The 26,734-nt window shown below is 36.0% G+C and overlaps 7 protein-coding genes and 1 non-coding gene across 12 annotated transcripts; 6 read left to right on the top strand and 2 right to left on the bottom strand.

Moving 5' to 3' along the window:
• Positions 1-131: 131 nt before the first annotated feature.
• Positions 132-204, top strand: AT4G23915. The gene has a single exon. It is a non-coding gene; the product is annotated as a tRNA-Ala (tRNA).
• Positions 205-1,629: 1,425 nt separating this feature from the next.
• On the top strand, positions 1,630-4,445 carry UGE2 (UDP-D-glucose/UDP-D-galactose 4-epimerase 2). Its single transcript, NM_118524.3, has 9 exons — positions 1,630-2,131; positions 2,535-2,584; positions 2,669-2,804; positions 2,913-3,014; positions 3,125-3,352; positions 3,506-3,584; positions 3,668-3,750; positions 3,871-3,962; positions 4,100-4,445. The coding sequence occupies exons 1-9, from the start codon at positions 1,949-1,951 to the stop codon at positions 4,197-4,199; spliced, it is 1,053 nt and encodes a 350-aa protein (NP_194123.1). The 5' UTR covers positions 1,630-1,948; the 3' UTR covers positions 4,200-4,445.
• A 2,033-nt stretch (positions 4,446-6,478) lies between these two features.
• Positions 6,479-7,360, bottom strand: AT4G23930 (Late embryogenesis abundant (LEA) hydroxyproline-rich glycoprotein family). 2 transcript variants are annotated; one of them, NM_202874.1, is made up of 2 exons: positions 7,060-7,245; positions 6,479-6,978 (listed from the first exon to the last, which is right to left on the bottom strand). In NM_202874.1, the coding sequence occupies exons 1-2, from the start codon at positions 7,225-7,227 to the stop codon at positions 6,664-6,666; spliced, it is 483 nt and encodes a 160-aa protein (NP_974603.1). In that variant the 5' UTR covers positions 7,228-7,245; the 3' UTR covers positions 6,479-6,663. The 2 variants fall into 2 exon arrangements, with proteins under 2 accessions (NP_974603.1, NP_194124.1); NM_118525.3 differs by having other exon boundaries at positions 6,533-7,360.
• Positions 7,361-7,640: 280 nt separating this feature from the next.
• FtsHi1 (FtsH extracellular protease family) lies at positions 7,641-12,563 on the top strand (the record flags this gene model as incomplete). Its single annotated transcript, NM_118526.3, has 14 exons — positions 7,641-8,332; positions 8,427-8,511; positions 8,675-9,109; positions 9,194-9,247; positions 9,341-9,406; positions 9,668-9,763; positions 10,204-10,332; positions 10,413-10,465; positions 10,583-10,778; positions 10,952-11,066; positions 11,204-11,562; positions 11,655-11,767; positions 11,856-12,105; positions 12,177-12,563. 14 exons carry the CDS (start codon positions 7,641-7,643, stop codon positions 12,372-12,374), a joined length of 2,841 nt encoding a protein of 946 aa, NP_567691.1. The 3' UTR covers positions 12,375-12,563.
• Positions 12,564-12,579: 16 nt separating this feature from the next.
• Positions 12,580-15,080, top strand: AT4G23950 (Galactose-binding protein). 2 transcript variants are annotated; one of them, NM_001203890.1, is made up of 4 exons: positions 12,580-13,040; positions 13,186-14,336; positions 14,411-14,499; positions 14,626-15,080. In NM_001203890.1, the coding sequence occupies exons 1-4, from the start codon at positions 12,830-12,832 to the stop codon at positions 14,861-14,863; spliced, it is 1,689 nt and encodes a 562-aa protein (NP_001190819.1). In that variant the 5' UTR covers positions 12,580-12,829; the 3' UTR covers positions 14,864-15,080. The 2 variants fall into 2 exon arrangements, with proteins under 2 accessions (NP_001190819.1, NP_194126.5); NM_118527.6 differs by having other exon boundaries at positions 12,614-13,040; positions 14,414-14,499; positions 14,626-14,999.
• A 217-nt stretch (positions 15,081-15,297) lies between these two features.
• Positions 15,298-16,437, top strand: AT4G23960 (F-box family protein; the record flags this gene model as incomplete). 2 transcript variants are annotated; one of them, NM_001341635.1, is made up of 3 exons in its annotated part: positions 15,298-15,441; positions 15,632-15,828; positions 15,955-16,437. In NM_001341635.1, the coding sequence occupies 3 exons, from the start codon at positions 15,298-15,300 to the stop codon at positions 16,190-16,192; spliced, it is 579 nt and encodes a 192-aa protein (NP_001328160.1). The 2 variants fall into 2 exon arrangements, with proteins under 2 accessions (NP_001328160.1, NP_194127.1); NM_118528.1 differs by lacking the exon at positions 15,955-16,437 and having other exon boundaries at positions 15,632-15,856.
• On the bottom strand, positions 15,911-16,213 carry AT4G23970 (uncharacterized protein; the record flags this gene model as incomplete). Its single annotated transcript, NM_118529.1, has 1 exon — positions 15,911-16,213. The coding sequence occupies one exon, from the start codon at positions 16,211-16,213 to the stop codon at positions 15,911-15,913; it is 303 nt and encodes a 100-aa protein (NP_194128.1).
• A 5,238-nt stretch (positions 16,438-21,675) lies between the features above and the next one.
• ARF9 (auxin response factor 9) lies at positions 21,676-25,902 on the top strand. 2 transcript variants are annotated; one of them, NM_118530.5, is made up of 14 exons: positions 21,676-22,140; positions 22,232-22,338; positions 22,419-22,517; positions 22,694-22,750; positions 22,841-22,996; positions 23,080-23,164; positions 23,250-23,340; positions 23,430-23,594; positions 23,677-23,790; positions 23,870-23,942; positions 24,026-24,173; positions 24,253-24,722; positions 24,854-25,041; positions 25,123-25,902. In NM_118530.5, exons 1-14 carry the CDS (start codon positions 22,125-22,127, stop codon positions 25,268-25,270), a joined length of 1,917 nt encoding a protein of 638 aa, NP_194129.1. In that variant the 5' UTR covers positions 21,676-22,124; the 3' UTR covers positions 25,271-25,902. The 2 variants fall into 2 exon arrangements, with proteins under 2 accessions (NP_194129.1, NP_001031706.1); NM_001036629.2 differs by having other exon boundaries at positions 21,731-22,140; positions 24,259-24,722; positions 25,123-25,842.
• Positions 25,903-26,734: the final 832 nt, after the last annotated feature.

Genomic DNA, 26,734 nt, shown 5'->3' on the forward strand with positions numbered 1-26,734 from the left:
TACATGTTTGCCTCTAAGTGAGTACGCGTCGTCAAGAAGAAAGCCTATCAGCCAAGTATGTCTTAACTCTTAAGGAATGCTTCCTGTATAATCTAGACAAATAGAGTTGTAACATTTAAATCTTCAAAATTGGGGGTGTAGCTCATATGGTAGAGCGCTCGCTTCGCATGCGAGAGGCACGGGGTTCGATTCCCCGCACCTCCAATTTTGTTTTTTGTTATTTCTGTATCTTCCGTTCCTTGTATATGTGGCCTCAGTTAATTCAGGCGAAAGAAACTCGCAACTTTCTCTGTTTCCTCCATTCCACTTTTTCGAAGATGTAACTAATTTACTTAAGGAAAACAATAAATTATGATCTTTAGTAAATATGGCCTATTCCAAAAACTGAACCAAACAAAATATTTATGTTTGATTTTGAGTTAATTACACATTAAATTTTTAATCACACACCCAGAAGCAGCTAAAAGACTTCGACCTAACTCCATCATATAATTATCTTTTGAATTTATCTTGAAGACCATATATAATTATGGCCCAAAGACTCCAAACTGACTCTTTGTTTTTAGTGTGACCTAATCAATATCACTTTCATATGTTGTCCAAAAAAACTATACGACATACAACTCGTTCTCATATTTTACAGTGTACACTTAACACTTTGGTCACACGTATTACGTACCGACATATTTATATGCATAGCTTGAGTATGGAGACTGCGTCAAAAACAATAAATTAACTATATTTAAAGAAACTTGGCAATCATCTAGTATAAAAATAGTCGATTTTTTTTCTCTTGTCAATCCACGTTAATTAATCTATGCTTTATTATCAAGTGAATTAAAGAATTTGACGTAAAACTGGTGTATTCAATGGATTAACATTGAAGCTTATTCACAAAGTGGTCGGCTATTGATTTACTCCTTAGACTTGCTCTAATTTTCTTTCTTAAGCTTTTTAATTTTGGTACGTCACTTAGTTTGACAAGCGGAGCTGTTTAAGTGAACCACAATATATTAATTCTCTAAACGGGTTATTGTACAATATATTAAATCAAAGGAAGTTACGATGACCAAATTAACTTTCATAAGAAAGGAAAACAAATATTAATTTGGAGTTTCAAGCAATATTACATCTATATACCTTTCTATTGGTTTCTTATAATGTTCACGAGAAATGTAGGAAAACTATAAAGTATAAACTGAAAACAGAGAAAAAGTTGATAAAAGAAGAAAATAAATATCACACATTTCTTGGCTCATCACTCAAGTCACGGAAAGTCTTTGGAGAAGTGTAGCTACCATTTTTGTTCATTTTATTTTGGATAGAAATTTAACACACACTTAATGATATGGTTTGAGGAAATAGCTTATATTAACTTACCTTTCCATGTATCTATTTATATTTTGCTTAATAATAATGTAAACGCAATAACATATATTAAAACAAAGGAAATAAAATCTTAATATATACCTAAAGTTACACACAATCTTAGAATGCTAGCATACTCAAATCTCGTGACCCCGAATTTTCTGGAAAAATCAATTCTACTTCTTCTACCTAAACAGTTTAGGCTTACAAATCCATCCAAATTTATCCATTCGCTTTGTTAAATCTTAATTGAGCCTAATAAAATAACATTTGTTACCAAAAAAAGAAGATCAACTATATAAATACACTTCCATTAACAAAAACGTCAAAGGGTAATTAAGACAATTCACAACATTCCGGTATATTCGCAACCAAACCAAATCCTGCCACGTAGCAATTATTTCCTCTTCATTTTTCTCTCTGTCTCCCTCGAAGAAACGTAGAAATCAGAAAGTAAATCATACAGTCAAAACCGCTTCTTCTATAAAACCCTTTTTAGCTCAATCCCAAAACGCAATAAAAAACAAAACGCTCTCCAGAATTTCGAAACTTCTAAGATATTTTGTTTTCTCTCTTAACGATGGCGAAGAGTGTTTTGGTTACCGGCGGCGCTGGCTATATCGGAAGTCATACTGTTCTTCAACTGCTTGAAGGTGGTTACTCCGCCGTCGTTGTTGACAATTACGACAATTCCTCTGCTGCTTCGCTTCAGCGCGTGAAGAAACTCGCCGGCGAAAACGGAAACCGCCTCTCCTTCCACCAGGTTCTGTTTTCGTTCTCTCTCTCCGCGGAAATGAAAAATTCTCGGTGCTGATTTGGTTTAGGAAACGTGTGCTTGAAGAATTTCGTATCATCGTTTTCATATGGTTCTGGTTAATATTTGTGTACACTATGTGGCTAAGTTTTCTTTGTGTGTACACATAATCATGAATTAAGTATTGATGATGCCATGTGAAAGAGTAATTTAATATTTAGCCTTAGTGCTATAATTAAATATTGACAAGGTTGATCTGTCTGTGTGTGAAATTGGGATGTTCTTGGGGAGGGCTAATCAGAATTTTATCATTTTATTAAACACAGAACAATAAAGTTATAGTCTGCCATTGCAGAAATCAGAATCTATGTAGTCATTTTAGTTTCTGAAATCTTTGTTTTTGTACCTGCAGGTGGATCTCCGAGACAGGCCTGCGCTTGAGAAGATATTCTCAGAAACAAAGTAAAAAAAGCTTTTCTTTTTTATGATTAGGCTGTTGATATAATTGAGGGGTCGAAGTTTAATGGAAACGTGGAATTATGATAGGTTTGATGCAGTGATACACTTTGCTGGACTTAAAGCAGTAGGTGAGAGTGTGGAGAAGCCTTTGCTCTATTATAATAATAACATTGTTGGCACTGTTACTCTTTTGGAGGTTATGGCTCAATACGGCTGCAAAAATGTAATTTTTTTCCTTCCTCTCTCTTTTTCTAATTGCCACCACATGCATTCCCTTTTTGAGTTTGTCTTGTTTGATCTCATTATTGGCTTTTACTACTCTGTTTTCCAGCTTGTATTTTCATCATCAGCTACTGTCTATGGCTGGCCTAAGGAGGTTCCTTGCACTGAGGAGTCACCAATTTCTGCCACTAACCCATATGGCCGTACAAAGGTAGCACCTTTAGCCTGAGTATTGACCCAAGCCCACCTTGTGATAGTGGTGATGAATGATAATAATCAGGAAATGAATCTGACTGAGATTATTTGCTTGTGCTGTGTAAGCTTTTTATCGAAGAGATTTGCCGGGATGTACATCGTTCTGACTCGGAATGGAAGATCATATTGCTTAGATACTTCAACCCTGTTGGTGCACATCCTAGTGGTTACATTGGTGAAGATCCTCTTGGAGTTCCCAACAATCTCATGCCTTATGTCCAACAAGTTGCAGTTGGCCGGAGACCTCACCTTACTGTCTTTGGAACCGACTACAAGACAAAGGATGGTACAGGGGTATGTGACTTATGATGTCTTATAGACAACAAACCATTTGACAGATTTACATTACAATCTTAAATTGTGATATATTATGGAGTATGGGAGATAATACAACGAATTGTGAATTATATTAACAGATATTATTCATCTTTGTTGTGTTTCTTTCAGGTTAGAGATTACATTCATGTCATGGATTTAGCAGATGGACACATAGCTGCTCTGCGTAAGCTAGATGATCTCAAAATCAGTAAGGATTATCTTAAAACTCTTTGATGTTTCTACTCTCATCATTATTCGCCATTGGTCAGGCTTAATACTTGTTATGGTCAGGTTGTGAGGTATACAATCTTGGAACGGGTAATGGAACATCGGTCCTAGAAATGGTCGCTGCCTTTGAAAAAGCATCCGGAAAGGTAAACCTTAGTTGATTTGTTTTACTAGCTCAATACTCTTACCAAGTGAGCCAGTTATTTGCCTTTCGATACCCATATTTTGAGAACTGATTTTGAACTTTATGATTTATTACCAATTAGAAAATCCCTTTGGTGATGGCTGGACGACGTCCTGGAGACGCTGAAGTTGTTTACGCCTCAACGGAAAAAGCAGAGCGCGAACTAAATTGGAAGTAAGCTCATTTCATTTTGTTAACATAATAGCAATAAGTATATGAATGACAAACATAAAATCAATGCATCAACATTTCGATGTAATTGTTTGGTATTTAGGCAGTTTTTTGTTTTGTTTGGTATGGTGTCAATGCAGGGCTAAGAATGGGATAGAGGAGATGTGTAGGGATCTATGGAATTGGGCAAGCAATAACCCCTACGGCTACAATTCCTCCTCCAATGGCTCCTCTTCATAATTCTCCTTTTTTAATTTTTATTTTGCCTTTTTTGCTTACTTATATTCATATAAACAAACACATAAAAAAAAAGAAGAGAAAGGCTGACAAGTACCCAAACTTTAGAAGAAATTGAGGAAAATTCTTGTACTATCAATTTATCATAGAAACTATATTTATTAAATCGTTAGTTTTCAATCGTTGGGAGTTTTTTTTCTTGCATTTGTGTGTATTTGTTCTATTTTTCTGATATTTATGTCTGTAAATGTGACTCATTCATTATTGATCGACACAAAAATACAAATATCTATAACAAATCACGCACATAACTCAAAACCAAAAGCAAACACACAACCATAATTGTATTCCGAGCTCATCAAACATCTGAGTCGATCTGTAATACACGGCATACGCAACTAATTGGACTAAGCCAAGTACTGTGCATAACACAAAGGAAACCTGAAGAACAAAGAAATCAAATTTCAATACTGAAAAATCAAAATTAGGTAAATTTAATGTAAGTGAACTAACAATTTAAAAGAACAGAAGACTTACAAACATGATACGATCAACCGGCAGTAAAGAGATGACGGTCCAAACGGTTGCGTTTGCAAACATTGCAAACCCTACCAAGAACGACATATGTTCGACGCTCTTAGTTCTTACAACTTTCACTTGCGTTTATCATTATTTCGTTGTTAATTTTTTTTCGTATTAGTAATGCGAGGATATTTATTAATCTTTGATATTCATAAACTAAACTTACCAATACAGACACCGGAGAAAACGCAACAGACGTCCACAATAACAAATCACCGAAGACCCAAAGATTCGATGAAACCTAAAGCCAACGTGGCAAATGTAGTTACAGATACCACCTCGAGTACCAAAATGATAATCACTAATCGCTGCGTAGAGTGCTTGCAAAATCTAATATATGCGGCCAAATAGATCCCCATGATCAAGACTCCAATCCCATTAGTGATGAGGGTAGGAGTCCCAATAAAAAAAAAGACTTACAAACATAATTGGATCCACATGTAGTAGATAGACGATGGTCCAAACGATTGCGTTTGCAATGTTTACATATTTAGCTTGTTTTTGTTCCACATCATAAAAGTAATTAAAGAAATTTTTATTAATTAAAGAACAAGTTCTCTCGAAGATCACGAAGGAGAGAAGAAAGTGCAATCTTTATAGAAATATGAAAAGATTAGATGATAGTAAATTATAAAGATATAGATACATGCATAACATAAGCAAAATATATACATAACATAAGCAAAACATAAGCATATTTTGTTTATGCGCATATCACATTATATAGACTTTGTTTAGCAATGTAAACATCATAAAATTGATTCATTATGTAGAGTAAATAAGAAGAAGACGGAGAAAGCGGTAAAAAAAGATAGATAAGAAAACATAAGTATATGTCTTAAATAAGAAATAATAAATATAGGTTATGGTAGGCCTTGGCAAAAAAACCGTACCTGAAAACTCGAACCGAAACCGATTCGAAAAACCGGTTTGGGGCGGGTACGTATATTAGCTATTTACCCTATTGGGTTTTAGATTGTTGTACCCGTGGATATAGGATAATAGCCGACCCAAACCCGATACCCGAAAGGGTATCAACTTATCCGAAATTACATATACTTATTCATAGATTTATACATATAAAAATTTATTTTATATTTAATATTTGAACCAAATACATTTATATCCAAATATCCAATAATAATTACTAAAAACTAAATGTACCTATATTTAAATACTTAATACTAAATATTTTATATATGCAAAATATTCGTAAATGTTTTGGATATTTGGACAAAATTTCGGTTATTCGGGTAAAATTCAGATATTTGGGTAAAATTTTCGACTATTTGGGTATAATTTCGGGTATTTGGGTAAAATTATCGACTATTTGGGTACAAATTTCGGGTATTTGGTACAATTTCGGGTATTTGGGTAAATTTTTGGGTATTTGGATATAAAATACATGAATCCGAAGGATACCCGTTTTTTTCGAGTATTTAACGGTTCTAAAATTCTATACCCGAACCAACCCAAACCCGATTAGAACCGAACCACCGAAGTTTTCTATTTACTCTATTGGATTCTAGAACAGTATACCCGTACCCGATCGGGTATTACCCGAACCGACCCGCATACCCGAATACCCGGCCCTACGTTATGGCTATAAGTGTATTTACTATACAGAAAACGTTAATCCAAACAAAGAATATGGAAAGCATGCATATCTATGTAGACTAATGTTAAGGCTATTACAATTGGCAACCGAAAATTTCGTGTTAAGTTGTAATTTAGTATACGTACAAAATCTAAAAGTACAATAGCTTTGTATTAATATTTGCAATTTTCTAACTTGATGGATTCAGAAAAGAACCCAAGAGGTTTCACTTCACATACATGTATTTTTGAAAAATAACCATGTCACTTTTACAATTGTTTTTTAATATTAACAACGGACGGCTACGATGGAACCATCACTCGAGGAAATCGCGATCCTACAATTACATTTAGCCGCGATTCGGTGAGTAAACAAACCGAGAACCCGAACCCGACCCGCCATCTCCAGCTTCGACTCTATTTCCACTGTTGACCCGGACCGATCCGAATTTTGAAATTGGGCGGCGGAGATTTGAGAACTAGAGGCCGCCGCGAGAGGAAACGACTGAACGGAGAAAGTAGCTAACATACGCTTGGTTCGACCCGATTCGATCTCACCAGCAGGTACGAAGGTATAACCGATCCGGTTTCCATAGTAAAAGAGCTGGATTACATTGTTGTAGTGTGAGAAAGCTGCGCGGTTAGGGTTTCTAACGGCGGAGAATTGAGAAAAGGTGAAACTAACGGAGCTATTAGCGACGGAGAATGAAGGAACCTTGACGCTAGTGACGGAGATCTCAGGATCTCTCGGTCTAAAGACTGTGAGATAAACAGTAAGTGCGGCGATGATTAAGAAGACTATGAAGAGCGTGGCGACGGCGCATGAAGCGAGGTTTGAACAAGACTTCGACATTTCTCGGTGGAGATGTTTGGTAGCGATGATTTAAGTGTTCACTAGTTGGGATAAAGAGTTTATTTTTGGTTAAAGGGAAAGCAAAACGACGTGTAAAAGCAAAAGGATGTTTTGTTTGGACATAGTGATAACGTTACAACGGAGTTTGGACTTAAGTGTGTGTGATGCAGCGAAGGTGGCCGACTAGAGCTAAATAAATTATTTTAGTGAACAAACAATGTACCCGGAACAGAAACCGGGTTTCGAAGTCGGGTCGAATTGTTGTAATTTAGAGCTAACAGAACAAAAACCTCCTGAGATTGAATAAACCTCCGATTGCTCTATTTTCTTATCCAGAACGAAGAGAGATTCAAATTTCGCAATGCGATTCTAGTGAAGCTTCTTTTTCTTCTGTACATGGTTATCGTCGTAAAATGGCGTCTATAGACAATGTTTTCTCACTCGGTACTCGGTTCTCAATCCCAGAAAACCCCAAGAGATCGATATTGAAACACGCGACTACATCGAGTTTCTCCGCGAGAACTCAAACTCGATGGAGAGCTCCAATTCTGCGTCGGTCGTTTACAGTTTTGTGCGAATTGAAAACTGGGTCATCTAGCTCCGGCGAGACGAACAATTCCCCTGCTGCTGACGATTTCGTAACTAGGGTTTTGAAGGAGAATCCTAGCCAAGTGGAACCTCGTTACCGAGTTGGTGATAAGCTGTATAATCTGAAGGAGAGAGAAGATTTAAGCAAAGGCACCAATGCGGCGACGGGTGCGTTTGAATTTATCAAAAGGAAGTTTGATTCGAAGAAGAAAACAGAGACAGACAAAAGCGAAGAGTCTGTTTATTTGAGTGATATTTTGAGGGAGTACAAAGGAAAGCTTTATGTTCCGGAGCAAGTTTTTGGGCCAGAGTTATCTGAAGAAGAGGAGTTTGAGAAAAATGTGAAAGATTTACCAAAGATGAGTTTGGAAGATTTTAGAAAAGCTATGGAGAATGATAAAGTTAAGCTGCTTACATCGAAGGAAGTTTCTGGTGTTTCTTATACGAGTGGCTATAGAGGTTTTATTGTTGATCTTAAGGAGATTCCTGGAGTCAAGAGCTTACAGAGAACCAAATGGTGAATTACTAGGATTAAGAAGAAGAATAAAAGTTTTAATTTTGATGTATGGAGAATATTGGTATGATTTTCTTATTGATCTGTTTCTTGATAGGTCAATGAAGCTTGAAGTTGGAGAAGCTCAAGCTCTTCTGAAAGAATACACGGGTCCGCAGTACGAAATTGAAAGGCACATGACGGTGATCACGCTTTTGTTCATTTAGATCTTATCTACTAGATTATATAATCTAATGTCCTCAATATTTTTGTATTGTGTTGGTTAGGAATTTTTCATAACCTATTCACTAGGTTGACAAACAGATCTATTTTGTTCTGTTATTGACTGAGTTTATATGTTTGCAGTCTTGGGTTGGAAAAGTGGCGGACTTCCCAAACCCTGTTGCGTCTTCTATTTCAAGTAGAGTGATGGTTGAGCTGGGAATGGTGACAGCAGTTATTGCTGCAGCCGCAGTTGTTGTTGGAGGATTCTTAGCCTCAGCTGTTTTTGCAGTCACTAGTTTCGCCTTTGTCACTACAGTATATGTTGTTTGGCCTATAGCAAAGCCATTCCTCAAACTTTTTGTTGGCGTCTTCCTTGGTGTTCTTGAAAAATCATGGGATTACATTGTTGATGTTCTCGCCGATGGGGGCATCTTCTCAAGGATTTCTGATTTCTATACATTTGGTGGTGTAGCATCAAGTCTGGAGATGCTCAAACCAATCCTACTTGTTGTCATGACTATGGTTCTTCTTGTTCGTTTCACACTGTCACGGAGACCAAAGAACTTTAGGAAATGGGTATAATACTTTAATCACTCAACACTTTTTTGCAGAATCTATTGATATCGCTTGCGCCCTCAATCACTTCAAATGTTTTTGCAGGATTTATGGCAAGGGATTGCTTTTTCTCAGTCTAAAGCAGAAGCTCGTGTTGATGTAAGTTTCTAACCATTACTCCTATATGCATGTTTCTTCAGTTCTAATACTTTTTTGGTTGAGTTTTTTATGACTTCAATGATTATATTTCAGGGTTCAACCGGTGTTAAATTCGCTGATGTTGCAGGGATTGATGAAGCAGTTGATGAACTTCAAGAGGTATCGCTTGACCAAATTTCTCGTGCAATTACTTTAGTATGCTTGCGCCAGTTCTTCCCTGAGTATGGATCTCTTGTTTTATTATGTGCATTCTTGGTTAGCTTAGCCTCTAAAACCCTTACCATTAGGGCTTCACTGCTACCCCATCAAGTATAAAGTTGCATGACATTATTTCGTTGAATCTTGGAAGCTCGAGAGAAACCGGGATCTGAAGCTTACTAACCTCTTAGTCTCATTACGATTATCTCATTTTCTTGATAGCTTGTAAAGTACTTGAAGAATCCCGACCTGTTTGATAAAATGGGAATTAAACCTCCCCATGGAGTTCTTCTGGAGGGTCCCCCTGGTTGTGGCAAGGTATGTGTAACCATCTATGCTAATGCCAATCGAAAAGATTTATTGTTAAGTATTGAATAGTATTTTTGTAGCAGCATTATACTTTAGAATACTAAGAAATACTATAGATAATCAAACATGCAGTGGTGCCTGTTGAGATCAATTCTGCTGAGGTTGATGGTTGTATTTCAGAGTATGCTGAGTGTTTGGCAATATCATCACTACTCCTTCAACTTAAACCTGAAATTTGTCTTAAAAAAGTTTTGAATGTTTAGTTGCTATTAACAAGTTATGATTGATTCCTATTCTCGATTGAGATCTTATAAAATCTCAATGTTTTATACAATTGTCAATGATCAGTTTACCTCTTATTGTAGTCGATTAGCTTTATCTACAAGGATCTTTTGACAACCCAGTTGCTAGCAATATAGAGCCTAACCTAACCTGATTTGCTTTCGTAGACACTCGTTGCAAAAGCCATTGCGGGGGAAGCTGGTGTACCGTTCTACCAAATGGCAGGATCTGAATTCGTCGAAGTTCTTGTTGGAGTTGGGTCAGCTCGTATCAGAGATCTGTTTAAAAGAGCTAAGGTGATTGGACATATGTGTATTTATACATTTCTGTGCAGAGATGTTAAATAGTATTTGATGATGTCTATGTCCTTGTGCAGGTAAACAAGCCATCCGTTATTTTCATCGATGAAATTGATGCCTTAGCAACTCGGTATACAATATTTTCGTCCCTTGTATCTAGATTTTGATATACTACCTTCCTTGCATAATTTTTCAACTTGAGACGGAGTTTAACTGATATCGCTCTTTATATTTTGGTATTCGTTAGACGTCAAGGGATTTTCAAGGAAAACTCAGACCAGTTGTACAATGCGGCCACACAAGAAAGAGAAACCACATTGAACCAGCTACTCATCGAGCTTGATGGTTTTGACACAGGCAAAGGTGTGATTTTCTTGGGTGCCACCAATCGCAGAGATTTGTTAGACCCTGCTCTTCTACGTCCAGGTCGATTTGATCGAAAGGTTTGTGATTAACAAAATCTAGACACTAAATCTTCTGTTCTCAAATTTTTGATAGCAGTTATTCGAATTAATAAACAACCAAACGACAATCGCAAGCCATTTGAATTTATCTTGCATTAATTTTGTAGACTTAAGAGTACCGGATAGACCGTTAAAAATAATCTTCTTATCAGATAAGAGTCCGTCCCCCTAATGCGAAAGGGAGATTGGATATTCTGAAGATTCATGCCAGCAAAGTCAAGATGTCGGATTCTGTTGACTTATCATCTTATGCAAGTAACTTACCAGGTATAAAATCTACAATTGATGTTGCAAAGAATATTTGTTATGCTCATGGTGTACCTTTTCCCATAGACAACTTATGTGTTTGAACGTATTGGCCTGTATAAAACTTTGATTAAAGTAATTGTTTATATCAATTACAGGATGGTCCGGAGCAAAACTGGCACAGTTGGTTCAAGAGGCTGCTCTTGTAGCTGTCAGGAAAACGCATAACTCGATTCTTCAATCAGACATGGACGACGCTGTGGACCGACTCACTGTTGGTCCGACACGTATTGGTTTAGAATTGGGACATCAAGGTCAGTGTCGTAGAGCCACAACTGAAGTCGGAGTGGCAATCACTTCACATCTTTTATTGCGGTATGAGAATGCAAAGATTGAGCGGTGCGATCGCGTTTCTATCATTCCTCGTGGTCAGACACTGTCTCAAGTTGTGTTTCATCGGCTTGATGATGAGTCCTACATGTTTGGTCGTCTTCCACAACTGCTTCATCGTCTTCAGGTGCTTCTTTTTCTCTATTAAAAAAACTCTTCACTCATTTCTCTAATATTCGATGTTACGAGTTTATTATACTTCTAAAATTTCTATTTCAGGTCTTGCTCGGAGGAAGAGCTGCAGAAGAAGTGATCTACGGTTCAGATACTTCAAAGGCATCAGTCGATTATCTCTCTGACGCCTCATGGCTAGCTCGTAAAATCTTAACCATGTGAGAGGCCCAATTTTGCATATTTTCACATTCCCCTTTAAAGTAAAAGCTTCTTCTTACTCAAGACTTATATATATTTGGATTTCAGATGGAACCTGGAGAACCCAATGGTGATACATGGCGAACCACCACCATGGAGAAAGAGACCTCAGTTCGTGGGACCACGCTTAGACTTTGAAGGATCTCTCTATGACGACTATGACCTCGTCGAGCCGCCAGTTAACTTCAACATGGATGATGAAGTCGCACATAGAAGCGAAGAACTCATTAGCCAGATGTATAACAAAACAGTTTCTCTCCTCAGGCAAAACCAAACCGCTCTCCTCAAAACCGTTAAGGTAATTTCAAACATTTAACCGCAATTGCGTTTTCGTTTGATTTGTTCATACTTTTATTTTCCCATGTGTAGGTTCTATTGAACCAGAAAGAGATAAGTGGAGAAGCAATAGACTTCATACTTGACCATTACCCTCCTCAGACTCCGTTAAATTCTCTCTTACAAGAGCAAAATCCGGGAAGTCTTCCTTTTGTCCCTGAACATCTCCGGCGTGAATCCGGCGACTTTGTCCTTGTTAATCACTCTACCGACGTCAATGCTCAAGTATGATTCCGGCGTCCCAGAGACATCAAATCACTAAGCTTAGGTTTATTCATTGTCCGTCATTGTAACTTCGACTCAATCTCTGAAGTTTCGGACAGTTAAATTTACAGAAATAAAGAAAAAAACTTGGGTCAAAGACACTTCTTTGATTTGCTAACAATAGATTAGACAAACTTAAGTATAAATTTAGAAACAAAAAAAGTTTTAATTCCGAGGAAATCGACGGACAAAAAGTTTGGTTCTTTGTTTCAAACCACACAAGACAGCAACAACACGAGTCATGCACTCTCTTTCTTACCTTTTTTCTTCTTCTTCATCCGTCTTCTTTTGCTCTTGTTCCTCGTGCCCTCTTCTCGGTTTCTACAGATACAGGTCATAGTCATACAACCAACGATCTCTCTTGACTCTCTCCATCTGTGCATGTCACACACGAGTATAGATCTCTTCTCTGCTTTATAGATATGGCGAGGCGCGGAAGCTGTTCGACGATATGCCTGAATGAAAAATTGCAAAGGTTTCGAATTGTCAGAATCTCCGACAAGGCTGATAATTTTAATTCCAGAAGCGGCAGCTTCTTCGAGCGTTCTATCTCTCTCGTTCTCTTACTCTGGTGCTTCCTCTTCCTCGTCTACTCCAAGCTTGGCCAAAGCCATGATGATTATGGTAATGCAGGTAAGTGTTCTTCCTTGTTTGAGAGAGATTCCGTTATCATTTCAAATGTTAATTAAGGAAACAAATTTAGGGTCTTTTAACTTGGGGGGTATATTCCAGAGATTGCTATATTGTGTTCCTCTGAAGAAATCAATTTATTTTGTAGATAGAATTGGGAATTACACTGATGGATCAGTCTCAAAGACACTGAATTCCACGAGTTCTGTCTTCCCTCAGGCCACTGAGAAAGAAAACAACTTTTGTCTCCTGAGAAAAGGCCAGTTACAAGATGTGTATGAGCATGTTCTTGTGAACAACGCTTTGTTGATCTGCAAAGTTGTGTTGCCAGAACGAAGAATAAGCAAGAAAACTCTGGAAGCTCGTGATCCTAGATATGTCAATCTTGAAGACAAGAGTCTCAAAGTTAATGGCTCATCACAGCTTGTGAATAATGGGACTCGTTATAGGTTAGAACCAGATGGAAATGGGTATAACTACGCTTCTGCTATGAAGGGTGCTAAAGTTGTGGATCACAACAAGGAAGCAAAAGGAGCTAGCAATGTGCTTGGCAAAGATCATGATAAGTATCTAAGAAATCCCTGTTCAGTGTCAGATAAGTATGTTGTGATTGAGCTCGCCGAGGAGACACTGGTTGATACGGTGAGAATTGCAAATTTTGAGCATTACTCTTCGAATCCCAAAGAGTTTAGCTTGTCAGGGAGTCTGAGTTTCCCTAGTGATATGTGGACACCTGCTGGGAGTTTTGCGGCTGCAAACGTTAAGCAGATCCAGTCATTCCGGCTCCCGGAACCTAAATGGTTGAGATATCTGAAACTTAATTTAGTTAGTCACTATGGGTCTGAGTTTTACTGTACTCTGAGTGTTGTGGAGGTATTTGGCATTGATGCTCTTGAGCAAATGCTTGAAGATCTGTTTGTTCCATCAGAGACTCCTCCCAGTAAACCAGCTATGGTGGAACTAAAAACTGCAGATGAAAAACAAGATGGGGAAATAAAAAGCAATAGGACAGATCAGATTGGCAAAGAAACTGAAGCTCAGAAGAAGAAAGATGATGTTGTGAAGACGATTAATATCATAGGAGACAAAAAGTATGAAGTCAAGGAGAAGCATAACGTTTTGAAAGTGATGATGCAGAAAGTGAAATTGATTGAGATGAATTTATCGCTTCTTGAGGATTCTGTAAAGAAAATGAATGACAAACAACCAGAGGTTAGCTTGGAGATGAAGAAAACCCTAGTACTTGTGGAGAAAAGCAAAGCTGACATCAGAGAGATCACAGAATGGAAAGGGAAAATGGTAAATTCAATAATTTCTTATGATTAAGTCTTTGTCCGTTGAAGAAACTACCAATGAATTTGATATTCTTTGAGCAGGAAAAGGAACTTAGAGACCTAGAGCTATGGAAAACTCTTGTAGCTTCCCGTGTAGAATCATTGGCTAGAGGAAACTCTGCATTGAGGTCAGTACTCTTTTTTATTCCTAAATAGAGAAAACAGAGGATTTGAAATCTCAAGCGGAGAGCTATCCCATGACTTGAAACGTATTCTTAGTTGACCCCATATTTCTTCTTGTTTCTTGATATCAGATTGGATGTAGAGAAGATTGTGAAAGAACAAGCTAATCTAGAGAGTAAAGAGCTGGGAGTTCTATTGATAAGCCTCTTTTTCGTGGTCTTAGCAACGATTCGGTTAGTCTCAACACGACTCTGGGCATTTCTGGGGATGTCTATTACGGATAAAGCTCGATCACTATGGCCGGATAGTGGCTGGGTCATGATACTGCTAAGCAGCAGCATCATGATTTTCATTCATTTACTCTCTTAGATAGCAGAGTTAGGCTTAGGTTTTTTTTTTTATAACAGTGCCTTGCTATTAAAGTTTGTAACCCTAGGATTAGGAGTAGAAAGAACTTTCATTGATAATATTGGACCCAAACTATCAGTGACAACTGATTTTCTTTAGTGTTTGATGTTCCAACTTCCATAGGTGTAAATGTAATCTGCCCGGTGCTTAGAAAACCAAATAAATTGAAAACCAAAAATAACTAAACCGAACCGAAACTGAATTAAACGAATTTCTTCCCAATTTCCAAGAGAGACAACGGTTTTGTTTTTTAGGGTTAAATTTTAAGGAACCACAAAACAAAACAATCCCCTTGATCCTTTGCCCTCTTTCTCACTATTCTCGACTCCACCAAAAAAAGGGTTTAGGAAATGGTGGTGTCGAAGTTCGGTAATGATAACGCGGCGGGAATGTCGATGATCGAGCAATTGTTTCCGGAGGTTACATGCTACGCGCTCAGATACTTAGATTACTCAAGTCTCTGCCAGTTATCAATGACGAGTTCCTCCATGAGAAAGACAGCGAATGACGATGTCCTCTGGAGAGCCCTTTATTTCCAAGTAATTTTGGACTCTCTTTAACCATTCTGTCTTGTTGTTGTTGTAGCTTTATGGAATAATGTGCTTCTTAGGGTTTGAAGAAATGAGATTTATTCTTGCACTCTCAGGTTTCTTAGAATTCATTGATATTGCCTTAAGACTGGTCTTGCTGATCCAATTGTTTTCCTTCATTTCATTCTCTACAACAAAGGAATTTACAGAGGAAACAAATGGTGGAACTCCGGTTAATGGGTGGAAGGCGTTCTTTGCAGTTACTAAACAAGTCATGACTGTGAATGATAAATTCTTTAGCATCCTCGATTCGAGGTCACTTCCCAGAATGACTAGTTTATGGCTCAACTCTGACTATGTCAAGTGCTTCAACGGCTCTGGTGAACTCTTCACCGGGTACTTACTTACCTACCCTTTACTATAATCTTTGTCTTTTTATTTTTCTAGAAATGTGGCTCCTTCCAATGTTTAGAGCGTTTTAAACATCGTATTGATTTATCACTTGTATTGCTTCGTTTTTAGGTTTGACGCAGTGATGCAAAGATGGGACTTCTGTTTCGACAACTGGGAGATAGGGTTTCCAACGTATGTCATTGAATCGAGGACACGGATTCTGAGCAGCGTGGCTTGGGTCTCCACGATCGCGCTCCATCACATAGGTCAATTCAACATCACCAATGTCTTTGAGCTTCATAATGGACGATGGCTCATGGTGCACCACCACTCCTCCATCATCCCCACAAACGGTGTGGAGAATTAATAAGAAGTTGTTTTCATCCATAGTGTGTATGGTCTTGAATCAATCTCGCCCTAGAGGAAACAAAAAAATGAACAACAAAACTGCGTATTCGGAATTGGTTAGAATATTGATAGTAATTTTCTAGCTATATTTTCATCTTAGGACAAGGTTATGTTTCTAATACATAAGTCGAATTGCTTGTGCGACGAGTTTCAACAACTTGGCTAGCCAAATGTTTTTTCCTATCCAACAATACAAAATAAAACTGTTAAACAATGAATAATAATAGTGAAAAACAAAAGTTGTTGACTCATGTAATGGCGTTTCTGTAACTGCACCAGATTCGGGATGATGGTATTCCACGATTTGGGAACCTCCGAATCTGACGGACTTAAGAAGAGTACTCAAATATCCTACGGCTAGGGGAATCTCACAGAGTAAGTCAATGAAAGTCAACATCGATCATTTGGAGGAAACGTGAGGAACAAAGATCCCACTTATCCCGGAATATTTGTTTTTTAGCCGGTCCAATAATCTATCCTACTAAAACCATTATTATTAGTTCACTAATAATATAATAATTACAACATCAGTGACCAATAACATTTCCATGTCTAAACTTTATTTATCCGGCTGCTTGAATTAATAAAAAAATATGTGGTCCCTTTCTTTTCAATTTACAATACATTTTATAAGTTAATAATTTAATTAATTTTTTTTGTATTTAAGTATTTTTTAAAAATTAATATATTTGATTAGAAAAAAAGAATATGATAAAGTGTCCCTCTCATATTCGGATTGTTTTTATTGCTTTAACACTCAGAATTATATTTTCCCGTGGAAAATGTCCTAAATTGAAACCCAAACGGATAGGCTTCTACTATTTCTATCATTTTCAAAACTTTTATATTTCTGTTTTAAGATTTTCAAAACACTTGACCAACAGCAATGAAAAATCTGGTAGCTGATCATCTGATAAGTTATTTTTAACTAGTGCTGGGATAATATTCCATAATTTAGAATAAAATCCTCAATATAATTACTCTTAAGTCTTAACACTTTCATAAGTGATTATAGACTCTTTCTTCAGTTTTTTTGTTATTCAAAAACCTCAATATTCCTTCTTAATCAAATCAGTATTAAAACTTGAAACCATGAACCATCAATGCCTGCTAATGTATATCGTTGTTAGTTCACGTACGTTCAGGACATCAACTTCTCCTATGATGATAATGTATGTTTCTGTCTAACCCCTCCTCTACACTTTAGTATTTATCCATTGTTAGATGTTGTTACCTTTTCATGAATTTAATATTATTTTATTAATTTCTTCTCTGAATAACTGTTTCTTTTAAATGCATGAGAAGCTGGAAAAAAACCTCAAAGTGGTAAAACTGAAACTGACCCTTTTCGTAGGATTGAAAAGTTATTCTACTTTGTGTTATTTTTGAAAAATAAACAATTATATACATATATATATATATAATTTATATGAAAAATAAGTAATATGTTATCCATCTCATAGGAGTTATGAATCTGGACTAAATTGCGATTAGAGTGTATACCATAGTTTATTAAATATTTCCACTCGTTAATAAATGAATTGTGTGACGACCAAAAAAATAATGAATTGTGTATAGGATATATAGGCCATGAAACATTCAAATGGTTGGTCTCCACATGGGTGCGCAAACTCTATCTTTGTCCAGCCAATCATAGTACTATATATCTTTTGCTATTTTCTCTCTTTATTCTTTTTTTTTTTTTTGTAAAATTAGTACGTATTAAATTTTAAGATCTTCATTCAAAAATTGTTTTCCATGTTCAGTTAACGTGTCCAGAAAAACAATGGAGTTAAATCTAGATATAGTTAGAGTGTTGTTGTTCACACGTATAGATACTTATTTAATTATTGTTTATAGGTCTTATTCATGTTTTATTTTACGCATCTTAGAATCCTCATTTACTAAATTACTAAACATTTCACGGCAAGATGACTTGTTCAACTACATTATCAGTATCATATACTACTATTAAGTACCATTTTAATTATTTAATAATTTCCAAATGTGACCCTTGACTCTTAAGAGGGGGTTAAGGGACTCTTTGATTAGAAATATAAGTTAAATAAACACACACACGAGCATATACATAGTATAAAGTATAGTCCATTATGTTAACAGACAGGTGTCAAGCAATAAAGCTATTTATACAAAACTCTATTTCCATCCATTTCAATAATGAGCAGTGTAAAGATAATCATTCACACAAATCCTTACATTGATTGGAAGTTTCTCTCCTTTTTGTACCATTTTATGATTTATAATAGAACTCTAAAAGCCAAGTTATAAATGTTTAAACCCTAATTATCTTTCCCACTATCGACCTCTGTGGGTTTTATGTGTAGATGTACGTAAAAGCCTACTTATCATTCCTTTTCCGTAGCCACTTATAGGACATTTATAACCCATTTCTTAGATTTCGAACTATACAAAGATTTTCCGAGATTTTTGAATGATAATAATAATAACAAAACTCGTTGCTAAATAATGTGGTTTGAAGTAAATTTTTGGATATATAAGAAGATAAATCACGAAAAAACTCGTGGACATGTTGGCAACAGAAACGCATTTGGAGAAACTCGCAACGTCTCGTATTTATTTGAAACACACGTTCCACAAAAACATTACCATTAACTCTTGTATCATATATATACATATATATTGTCCTCTCTGTGTGTATAAAACATGTGTATATATATATATATATATATATTAATTATAGCTTGTGATATATACCTAGCTTAAATCAAAGCCAGGATTTGATAGTATAGACCTAAAAAATGTTGTTTACTGATCACTAATCCTCGATATGTAAAATAGTAAATTCAAGAATCAAGAATATCGAACACATGACCTAACAAACTAAAGCAAATTTAAGATGAAAGTTTTTTTCTGAACATATCATATTTTTTTTTTTTAAATGAACATATTCATTGCTTCTAGATTTTTGCTGTCAAATATGAGTAACTTTCTGTGACGTATGTTTTTATACAGAGGTGAAAACAGGGAATACGCCATCAAGAAGCAGGGAATCAGTAACCTACTATTTTAATAGAAGATTCATTACCTTGTTAATCACGAAATTACCTTCTTGCTCATGAATCACCAAGTCAATGTCAATGTTTTTAGAGAAAAAAACACACATACATAATCATCAAGTCAATGTTCTTGCAATAGTTATACCTTTAGTTTCCCCCAAAAAAATATTAGCCAATTAAATCAAACAAGAAAGAAGATATTACTTAAAAATCTCTACAAAACACATGACTACATGAGCGAGTGAATTCGATAAGGGCTTGAAGAAGTGGTATGCCGATTGACTATTGGGTTAAAAATAGATGAACAATTGAGATTCTTAGAATTAGTACCACTAAATTGACTAAAAATCAGTAAATGATTGAACTCATTTGAGACCAAACATGTGGGAGATATATATGGGAATGAATGCTTTCTAAGTGGACACGAAAATTCTATATTACAGTTGAGATTCGTTTGAACAAGCTCTGGGGAATATACGGGGGACAAGATACCAATTTATTACTAAAATAAATACGATTAAAATAGTCTAAATTGAGAAAGAGAAGATCCGGAGATGGTGGTGGTGGGTTTTAAGGCATCTTGCTTATTTATATCCTTAAAGGGAACAGAAATTGTCAAAAATACGTCATACGTGACGTTTTCTGTCATAATTAGTAATATACTAAACATAATTAATTAGAACTAAACGATAAAGTAATTAGTTAATTGGTATATAAATATATGGACTATGGAGTATAGGCTTTTTCATCTTTATATTTTGCTTATTATTTATTAAAAAGTTTGGCATTATTCATTGCCAAATGACTACAGCAAATATACGATTTTGATGCAGAAATTTAAATTTATTGATCATCTAAAGATCGCACTTAGTTTACTATACGAAAATCCATGCACTACACTACTAGTGATGGTACAAATGTTTAGGAAATAAAATTATTATGTTAAATTTTGTATTGAAATAAATATTTGGGAGTTATAATCTTATCATATAAAAAAACTAAAATAAATAACTAACCCAACATATATGTATATCTACATTATAAGGATTTGAATTTATATGGTAAACATAACTATACTAACAAAAATTATTATATTACATATCTTGGTTAAATTAGTAAAATAGATTTATTTAGTGTTTTTCGTTTGTCGCTTGTCATACTTTTTGAGTTCCTTCAATTTGAGTATCATAAGATTTTTAGGAAACTTAATCTTGATGTTATAAGTGATATTAATCGCTTATTTATAACATCTACTTATTTATCCATCATCGATCATTTTTTAACGGTTCAAAAGATTTCACGTATATTAATGTTCAAAATTCTAAAAAAAAAACATTTAATCAAAACATTTTTTTCTAAGTATTTAAGTAATTTTTCCGGATAATATTTGTTTGGCAACGATCAACATATATCATGACTCAAATAAATTTTGATGTTTCTAATTAGTAAAATGTGGAGTTGGAAAAAAGTTCTTGCAAAAGGTGAAAAGAACAAAAATCAGAGATGGAAACACTTCCCACATGCTTATGTTAGTCCCACCATTTAGTGGTAGAAATGTAATTTATCCAAAGAAGGAGGTCAAAGCTGCTTCGTCTCTAATCCAAGTCTAGCCAGTATTGTTGCCTGCATAAGAGCAAACGGTAAAAGTGACGGACTCTTAACGATGACGGGTGTTACTGTTTAATGTCTCTTGATCGACTTTTGTTACCGTAACGACAACGGCACGCGCCCTCACGCTCCGTACCAGCCTTAAAAGCCAACACATTTATGATTTATCCAGTAACTAATACTAATTCCTTCATCCACTAACGCAATTGCATTTAATTGTTTAGTACGTATAGAAAAAAAGTAAAAAGCTATTTATAATTATAACTTACAAAGTCTCTTTCAATTAGTACAGTGTAAAACAACCAATTATTTTCTATATTATACAGTATAAAGGTGTTTATCATAGACCCATTATTTATTTGTTTTTGACTAAAATATCAAAGTGTATTAAAACATAAACCAAATAAATTTGAAATTAAAGTTTTTTTTTTTTTTGTAAAATTAAAACTGATTTTTGGTTTAAATAGAGAAGCAAAGCTACGCTTTTTTTTTTGCTAGCTCTTTTTTTATTTAATCAAACAAAAATTGAGGAAAACAATTATTGTTGTGCTAAGCATTTCTATCATATATTTTTTTATAAACAATACATTTAATTTCAAAATAACTTTCTACTTTCTTCAAATCAAGCTATTTCCTAGAAATTTGGTACTGTCTGGATAACAACATGTCTTAGAAAGTATAGTAAGGAATTTACAATTGGTTATACAATTAATGTATAGCGTATTATTATATACGAAAAGGTGTCCAATTTTAGACATACATATAAAATCAATTTATTAAAAATAAAAGTATTGAAAAAAGAGAGAGTGAAACGGAGATAAAAGCAAACGGAGGTGTTAACTTAAAGACGGGAGAGAAGCGAGTGAGAGATTCTTTCTTGTAACGGCGTTGTTTGACGATTATAGTGACGAAGAGAGACAAAAAAAAAGAGTTTAGTCTTCTTTGTTTGGGAGACGAAGACGATAGAAGCTGGTTTTACGGGAGAGAAATTAGAGAGGTTACAGTTACAGAGCAGGAAGGATTGCGTTGCGTTACGATTCAGATCTCTCTCGATCGTTACTTACATGCATTAGAGAACAAGAAAACGTGGAGACGGAATCCAAGGGACCTTCTTCTTCAATTTAATTCCTCACTTTATTACGCACCCTTCTTTTATTTTCGACTGTTTCAGCTTCCGGTTCTTCATCGGAGAGAGATAGAGAGACTGTGTGTTTTGGTGTGACTGATAGAAGATTTAATCAGCTGATGGCAAATCGCGGAGGTGAGAAATTGACCGGAGTTTTGTTTTTTTCTTCAATTTTCCGGCGACATTACCGGCGAAATTAACCGGTGTACATTGTGTGGTGAAACAGGTGAATATCTGTACGATGAGTTATGGAAATTATGCGCGGGACCTCTTGTTGATGTTCCTCAAGCTCAAGAAAGAGTTTATTATTTTCCTCAAGGTCACATGGAACAAGTAAGCAGCTTCTCTTTTAGATCGGTGAAATTTTGAGAAAGATTTTTTTTAATGAAACATTTCTATTTTTGGTGGTTCAGCTCGAAGCGTCAACGCAACAAGTCGACTTAAATACGATGAAGCCTCTTTTTGTTCTTCCTCCTAAGATTCTCTGCAATGTTATGAACGTTAGTCTTCAGGTATACTTTCCACATTTAGCAAAACCGAATTTATCTGATGATGTGTCGTCCATTAGTTAAAGCAATATATATAGATGGATATTGTAGAAAATCTATGAAGAAGCTGGAAATGATTAGACTAAATATGAGTGGAAGTTCTGGATCTTGTTTGATTTCTTCATTTCTGTTCTTGTCAGGCGGAGAAAGATACGGATGAGGTCTATGCTCAGATTACTTTGATCCCTGTTGGAACTGTGAGTGACACAATTAGATCACTTGATTGTTTTTGTTGTTGCAACTTCCTTAAATTCAATGTTTAGTGGATCTCTAAATGTAAACTGTAGGAAGTTGATGAACCTATGAGTCCTGATCCCTCTCCTCCTGAGTTGCAAAGGCCGAAAGTTCACTCTTTCAGCAAGGTTTTGACAGCGTCTGATACAAGCACCCATGGTGGCTTTTCTGTTCTAAGGAAACATGCCACGGAATGTCTTCCTCCGCTGGTATTAGGACACGCTTACTATTTGTGCTTTGTTTCCCACCAAAATGGCCTTTGATATGAATTTCTTATGTTCTTATCCTTTAGGATATGACTCAGCAAACCCCGACCCAGGAGTTAGTAGCCGAAGATGTGCACGGTTATCAGTGGAAATTCAAGCATATTTTTAGAGGTGGTGAATCCATTTCTTGTTAACTCAGATCAAACTTTATGTATCCATGATAATTGTATAAAATGAATGATAATTCATTAAACAGGCCAACCACGGAGGCATCTATTGACGACAGGGTGGAGCACCTTTGTTACATCAAAGAGATTGGTTGCTGGGGACACCTTTGTATTCCTGAGGTATTATACTTCACGCTGCTACCTTGTTTTGTTTCTTTTGATGGTCCATTGGTAGATTTTGAACTTCCAAGCTATATTATATTTTCCAGAGGGGAGAACGGAGAGTTGCGAGTTGGAGTCAGACGTGCTAATCTTCAACAGAGCAGTATGCCTTCATCCGTTATATCAAGTCATAGTATGCATCTGGGAGTGCTTGCTACTGCACGCCATGCTACTCAAACGAAAACTATGTTCATTGTATACTATAAACCAAGGTAGACAGTTATTACTCTATGGGAATATCTGAGGTGAGTTTTTTCGACATTCTGCTTATCGAATTACTCTCGGTTTGAGCAGGACAAGCCAATTCATCATTAGCTTGAACAAATATCTAGAAGCCATGAGCAATAAGTTCTCTGTAGGGATGAGATTTAAGATGCGTTTTGAGGGAGAGGATTCCCCTGAAAGAAGGTAGTCTGAATTTTTTCTTTGTTATGTATCCTGCACTTTGTCCCCAAAGCTATTCTCACACATCTATTTCTTTACAAAGATATTCTGGCACGGTTATTGGTGTGAAAGACTGCTCCCCTCACTGGAAAGACTCAAAATGGCGATGCTTAGAAGTAAAATTCCTTCCACTTTTACATGTTTTTTAAAGTGTTTATTAAGTGTGAAAACTCAATCAGTTTGCTACATGTTTGTGTAGGTTCATTGGGATGAGCCTGCATCGATTTCAAGACCCAATAAGGTTTCACCATGGGAAATTGAACCGTTTGTAAATTCAGAAAACGTTCCCAAATCAGTTATGCTGAAGAACAAAAGGCCCCGTCAAGTTAGTGAAGTATCTGCACTTGGTGAGGCACAATCTAACCGCCACTGATTTGCTAGTACATAGCTTAAGTTTCCTTGCTAAATCTCACATGCTGTGTTTAGATGTAGGCATAACAGCTTCAAACCTTTGGAGCTCTGTTTTGACGCAACCCCATGAGTTTGCACAATCGTGCATCACCTCACAGTGGAGTTCTCCTCAGCAATGTCATCGTGATGCAAATGAGGATGCTAAGAAATCTGACTGGCTAAATAACTCTTACTCTGTGTCAAATGTAGCAAAAGACTCAACACTGAACGACCAAATGGTTTCCCCAGTCGAGCAGAAGAAGCCTGAGACAACCGCTAATTATAGATTATTTGGAATTGATCTGATGAGTTCCTCCCTAGCGGTTCCTGAGGAGAAAACTGCACCCATGCGACCAATCAACATATCCAAACCGACTATGGACAGCCACTCAGACCCAAAATCAGAGATTTCAAAAGTATCAGAAGAGAAAAAGCAGGAACCTGCGGAGGGATCACCAAAAGAGGTCCAAAGCAAGCAAAGCAGTTCTACAAGAAGCCGTACCAAGGTATATATATGCCTACATGGCTACCGTGAAGTGTATATACATTGTGTAATCTGTGAGTTGCAAAACAGATACACATTATGTATAATGTTTGCGGGACTGAACAGGATCCTGAATTCTTTATCGCTGAACAGGTGCAGATGCAAGGCGTACCTGTGGGCAGGGCTGTGGATTTAAATGCGCTAAAGGGGTACAACGAGCTCATAGATGACATTGAGAAGCTGTTTGACATAAAAGGGGAACTGCGGAGTCGCAATCAATGGGAAATAGTGTTCACAGACGATGAGGGAGATATGATGCTTGTCGGTGATGACCCATGGCCGTAAGTAACTTACTCTTTATCTCTTAGTCAATAGAATCACTACACAAAACTCATATCTGTTGACTTAATTTGGTGGTGCAGTGAGTTCTGCAACATGGTGAAGAGAATATTCATATGGTCGAAAGAGGAAGTGAAGAAAATGACGCCTGGGAACCAACTCCGGATGCTGTTAAGGGAAGTTGAAACAACACTAACAACAACTTCCAAAACAGATAATCATTCCAACTAATTTTTATTCTATTCTCTATCAGTCTTCGTCTCCTTCTTATTTGCTTTGTCTTTCGGAATTATCTTGTTTGTGTCTGTGTTTTGTTGCGCATGGCTTAAACAAGAAACTACATCCCCTGAGGCAAAAAAAATGGCTCGTTTTTTTGGAGCCTCTTATGGAGAAAGGGGGTTTATGGGGAGAGGGTTTTCTACTTTTAAAATAGGCTTTTGGAAGTTTCTTTTTCTTCTAGGAACTTGTGTGTAAGAGAAACAAATATGTAACGAACAGAAAGAAAAAAAAAAAAAAAAAAAAAAAAAGAGAATGAGATTTGTGAATAACTTGATGAAGGACTTTTGGGACTCTGGGATTATAAGAGATTAAAGAGGGATTATACCTCATGGCTCTCGTGTTTTCTGATTCTTTTTCGTAGTTGTGTTTTCTTTGATTTTGTTTTTCATCTAAGTTTTAATGTATATATAAAATTTCAAACATGGCTTTCTTGTATTTGTCAAATCCCCAAAGGTACATATATTATCAATATTTAAAATGTTAAATAAACAAAACTCTAGACCTAAAACTATTTCAGGTTTTCCCACTAACCTTAACAATGATTCAAGATTATTGATGTTTTGTCTGTGAGGACATGTATGTGGCCGCTCTTGCCACCATATTCACAAACGTAATTGTATGAAGTATGGACCACCTTTTCGCTACTACTTCTGGATCCCCTTATGTTTGTAAAGTGTATCATTCCCTTATATCACTATTCACTCACATGCATTAAAATATCGAATGCTGCAAAGGAAAAAAGAGTTATTTTTCTCTTTAGATATCATTTGGGTTATGCATATTACTTGGATTAGTCCAATATGTCGTGTACAACCATTCTCGCTGCAAAACAACTACAATATGTCAACATAGTATAACACATGCTGATCTGGTGAGATTATAAATTGTGAAGTTTGTCTTTATAATATGTACATATAGTATTTCTTTGATTATGACAAGTGTGTAGAAAATGTTAGGATATTATTCTAAATCCCACATACGAAAGATTAGATAATGATTATCCAACATATAAGTTCAATCTAATTTTAATTAGTGTATCATTTGGGGAAAAAAAATCGTGCATATCTGGTTGCTTGGTCCAAATATCTATATTTTCTGACGGTCCAATATTTATATACGTACCACATAAATACACCTATACGAATCTCTTTACTAATACGTCGATACCGTTCATAGTTAATGACGTTATTTACTGCCGAGATAATGAAGTGATGATGTAGGTTATTTATTGCCGAGATTTGTGAAGGCAGTGGATCTCACAATCCCTATCTTTTCCTCTTCTTTTTTTTCTTTTTTTCTTTCCATATATAGAGAAGTTTAAATTTAATTGTACCATTAAAAGCTCACCAAATACCAACTTATACATACAGTCAGTATCTATATCAGGAATTTATATGTATGTGTGTATACCGAATA

This window comes from Arabidopsis thaliana, chromosome 4, assembly GCF_000001735.4.
Source record: "Arabidopsis thaliana chromosome 4, partial sequence".
NCBI lineage: Eukaryota > Viridiplantae > Streptophyta > Magnoliopsida > Brassicales > Brassicaceae > Arabidopsis > Arabidopsis thaliana.

Bases quoted from the DNA above. Each gene is read 5' to 3' on its own strand.
- AT4G23950 (NM_001203890.1), top strand. From the start codon at position 12,830: ATGGCGAGGCGCGGAAGCTGTTCGACGATATGCCTGAATGAAAAATTG. The intron at 13,041-13,185 runs GTAAGTGTTCTT...TTTATTTTGTAG, and splicing joins TGATGATTATGGTAATGCAG to ATAGAATTGGGAATTACACT. The intron at 14,500-14,625 runs GTCAGTACTCTT...TCTTGATATCAG, and splicing joins AGAGGAAACTCTGCATTGAG to ATTGGATGTAGAGAAGATTG.
- UGE2 (NM_118524.3), top strand. From the start codon at position 1,949: ATGGCGAAGAGTGTTTTGGTTACCGGCGGCGCTGGCTATATCGGAAGT. The intron at 3,015-3,124 runs GTAGCACCTTTA...GTGCTGTGTAAG, and splicing joins ACCCATATGGCCGTACAAAG to CTTTTTATCGAAGAGATTTG. The intron at 3,751-3,870 runs GTAAACCTTAGT...ATTACCAATTAG, and splicing joins TTGAAAAAGCATCCGGAAAG to AAAATCCCTTTGGTGATGGC.
- ARF9 (NM_118530.5), top strand. The intron at 22,518-22,693 runs GTATACTTTCCA...TGTTCTTGTCAG, and splicing joins TTATGAACGTTAGTCTTCAG to GCGGAGAAAGATACGGATGA. The intron at 24,723-24,853 runs GTATATATATGC...ATCGCTGAACAG, and splicing joins CTACAAGAAGCCGTACCAAG to GTGCAGATGCAAGGCGTACC.
- AT4G23930 (NM_118525.3), bottom strand. From the start codon at position 7,227: ATGTCGAAGTCTTGTTCAAACCTCGCTTCATGCGCCGTCGCCACGCTC.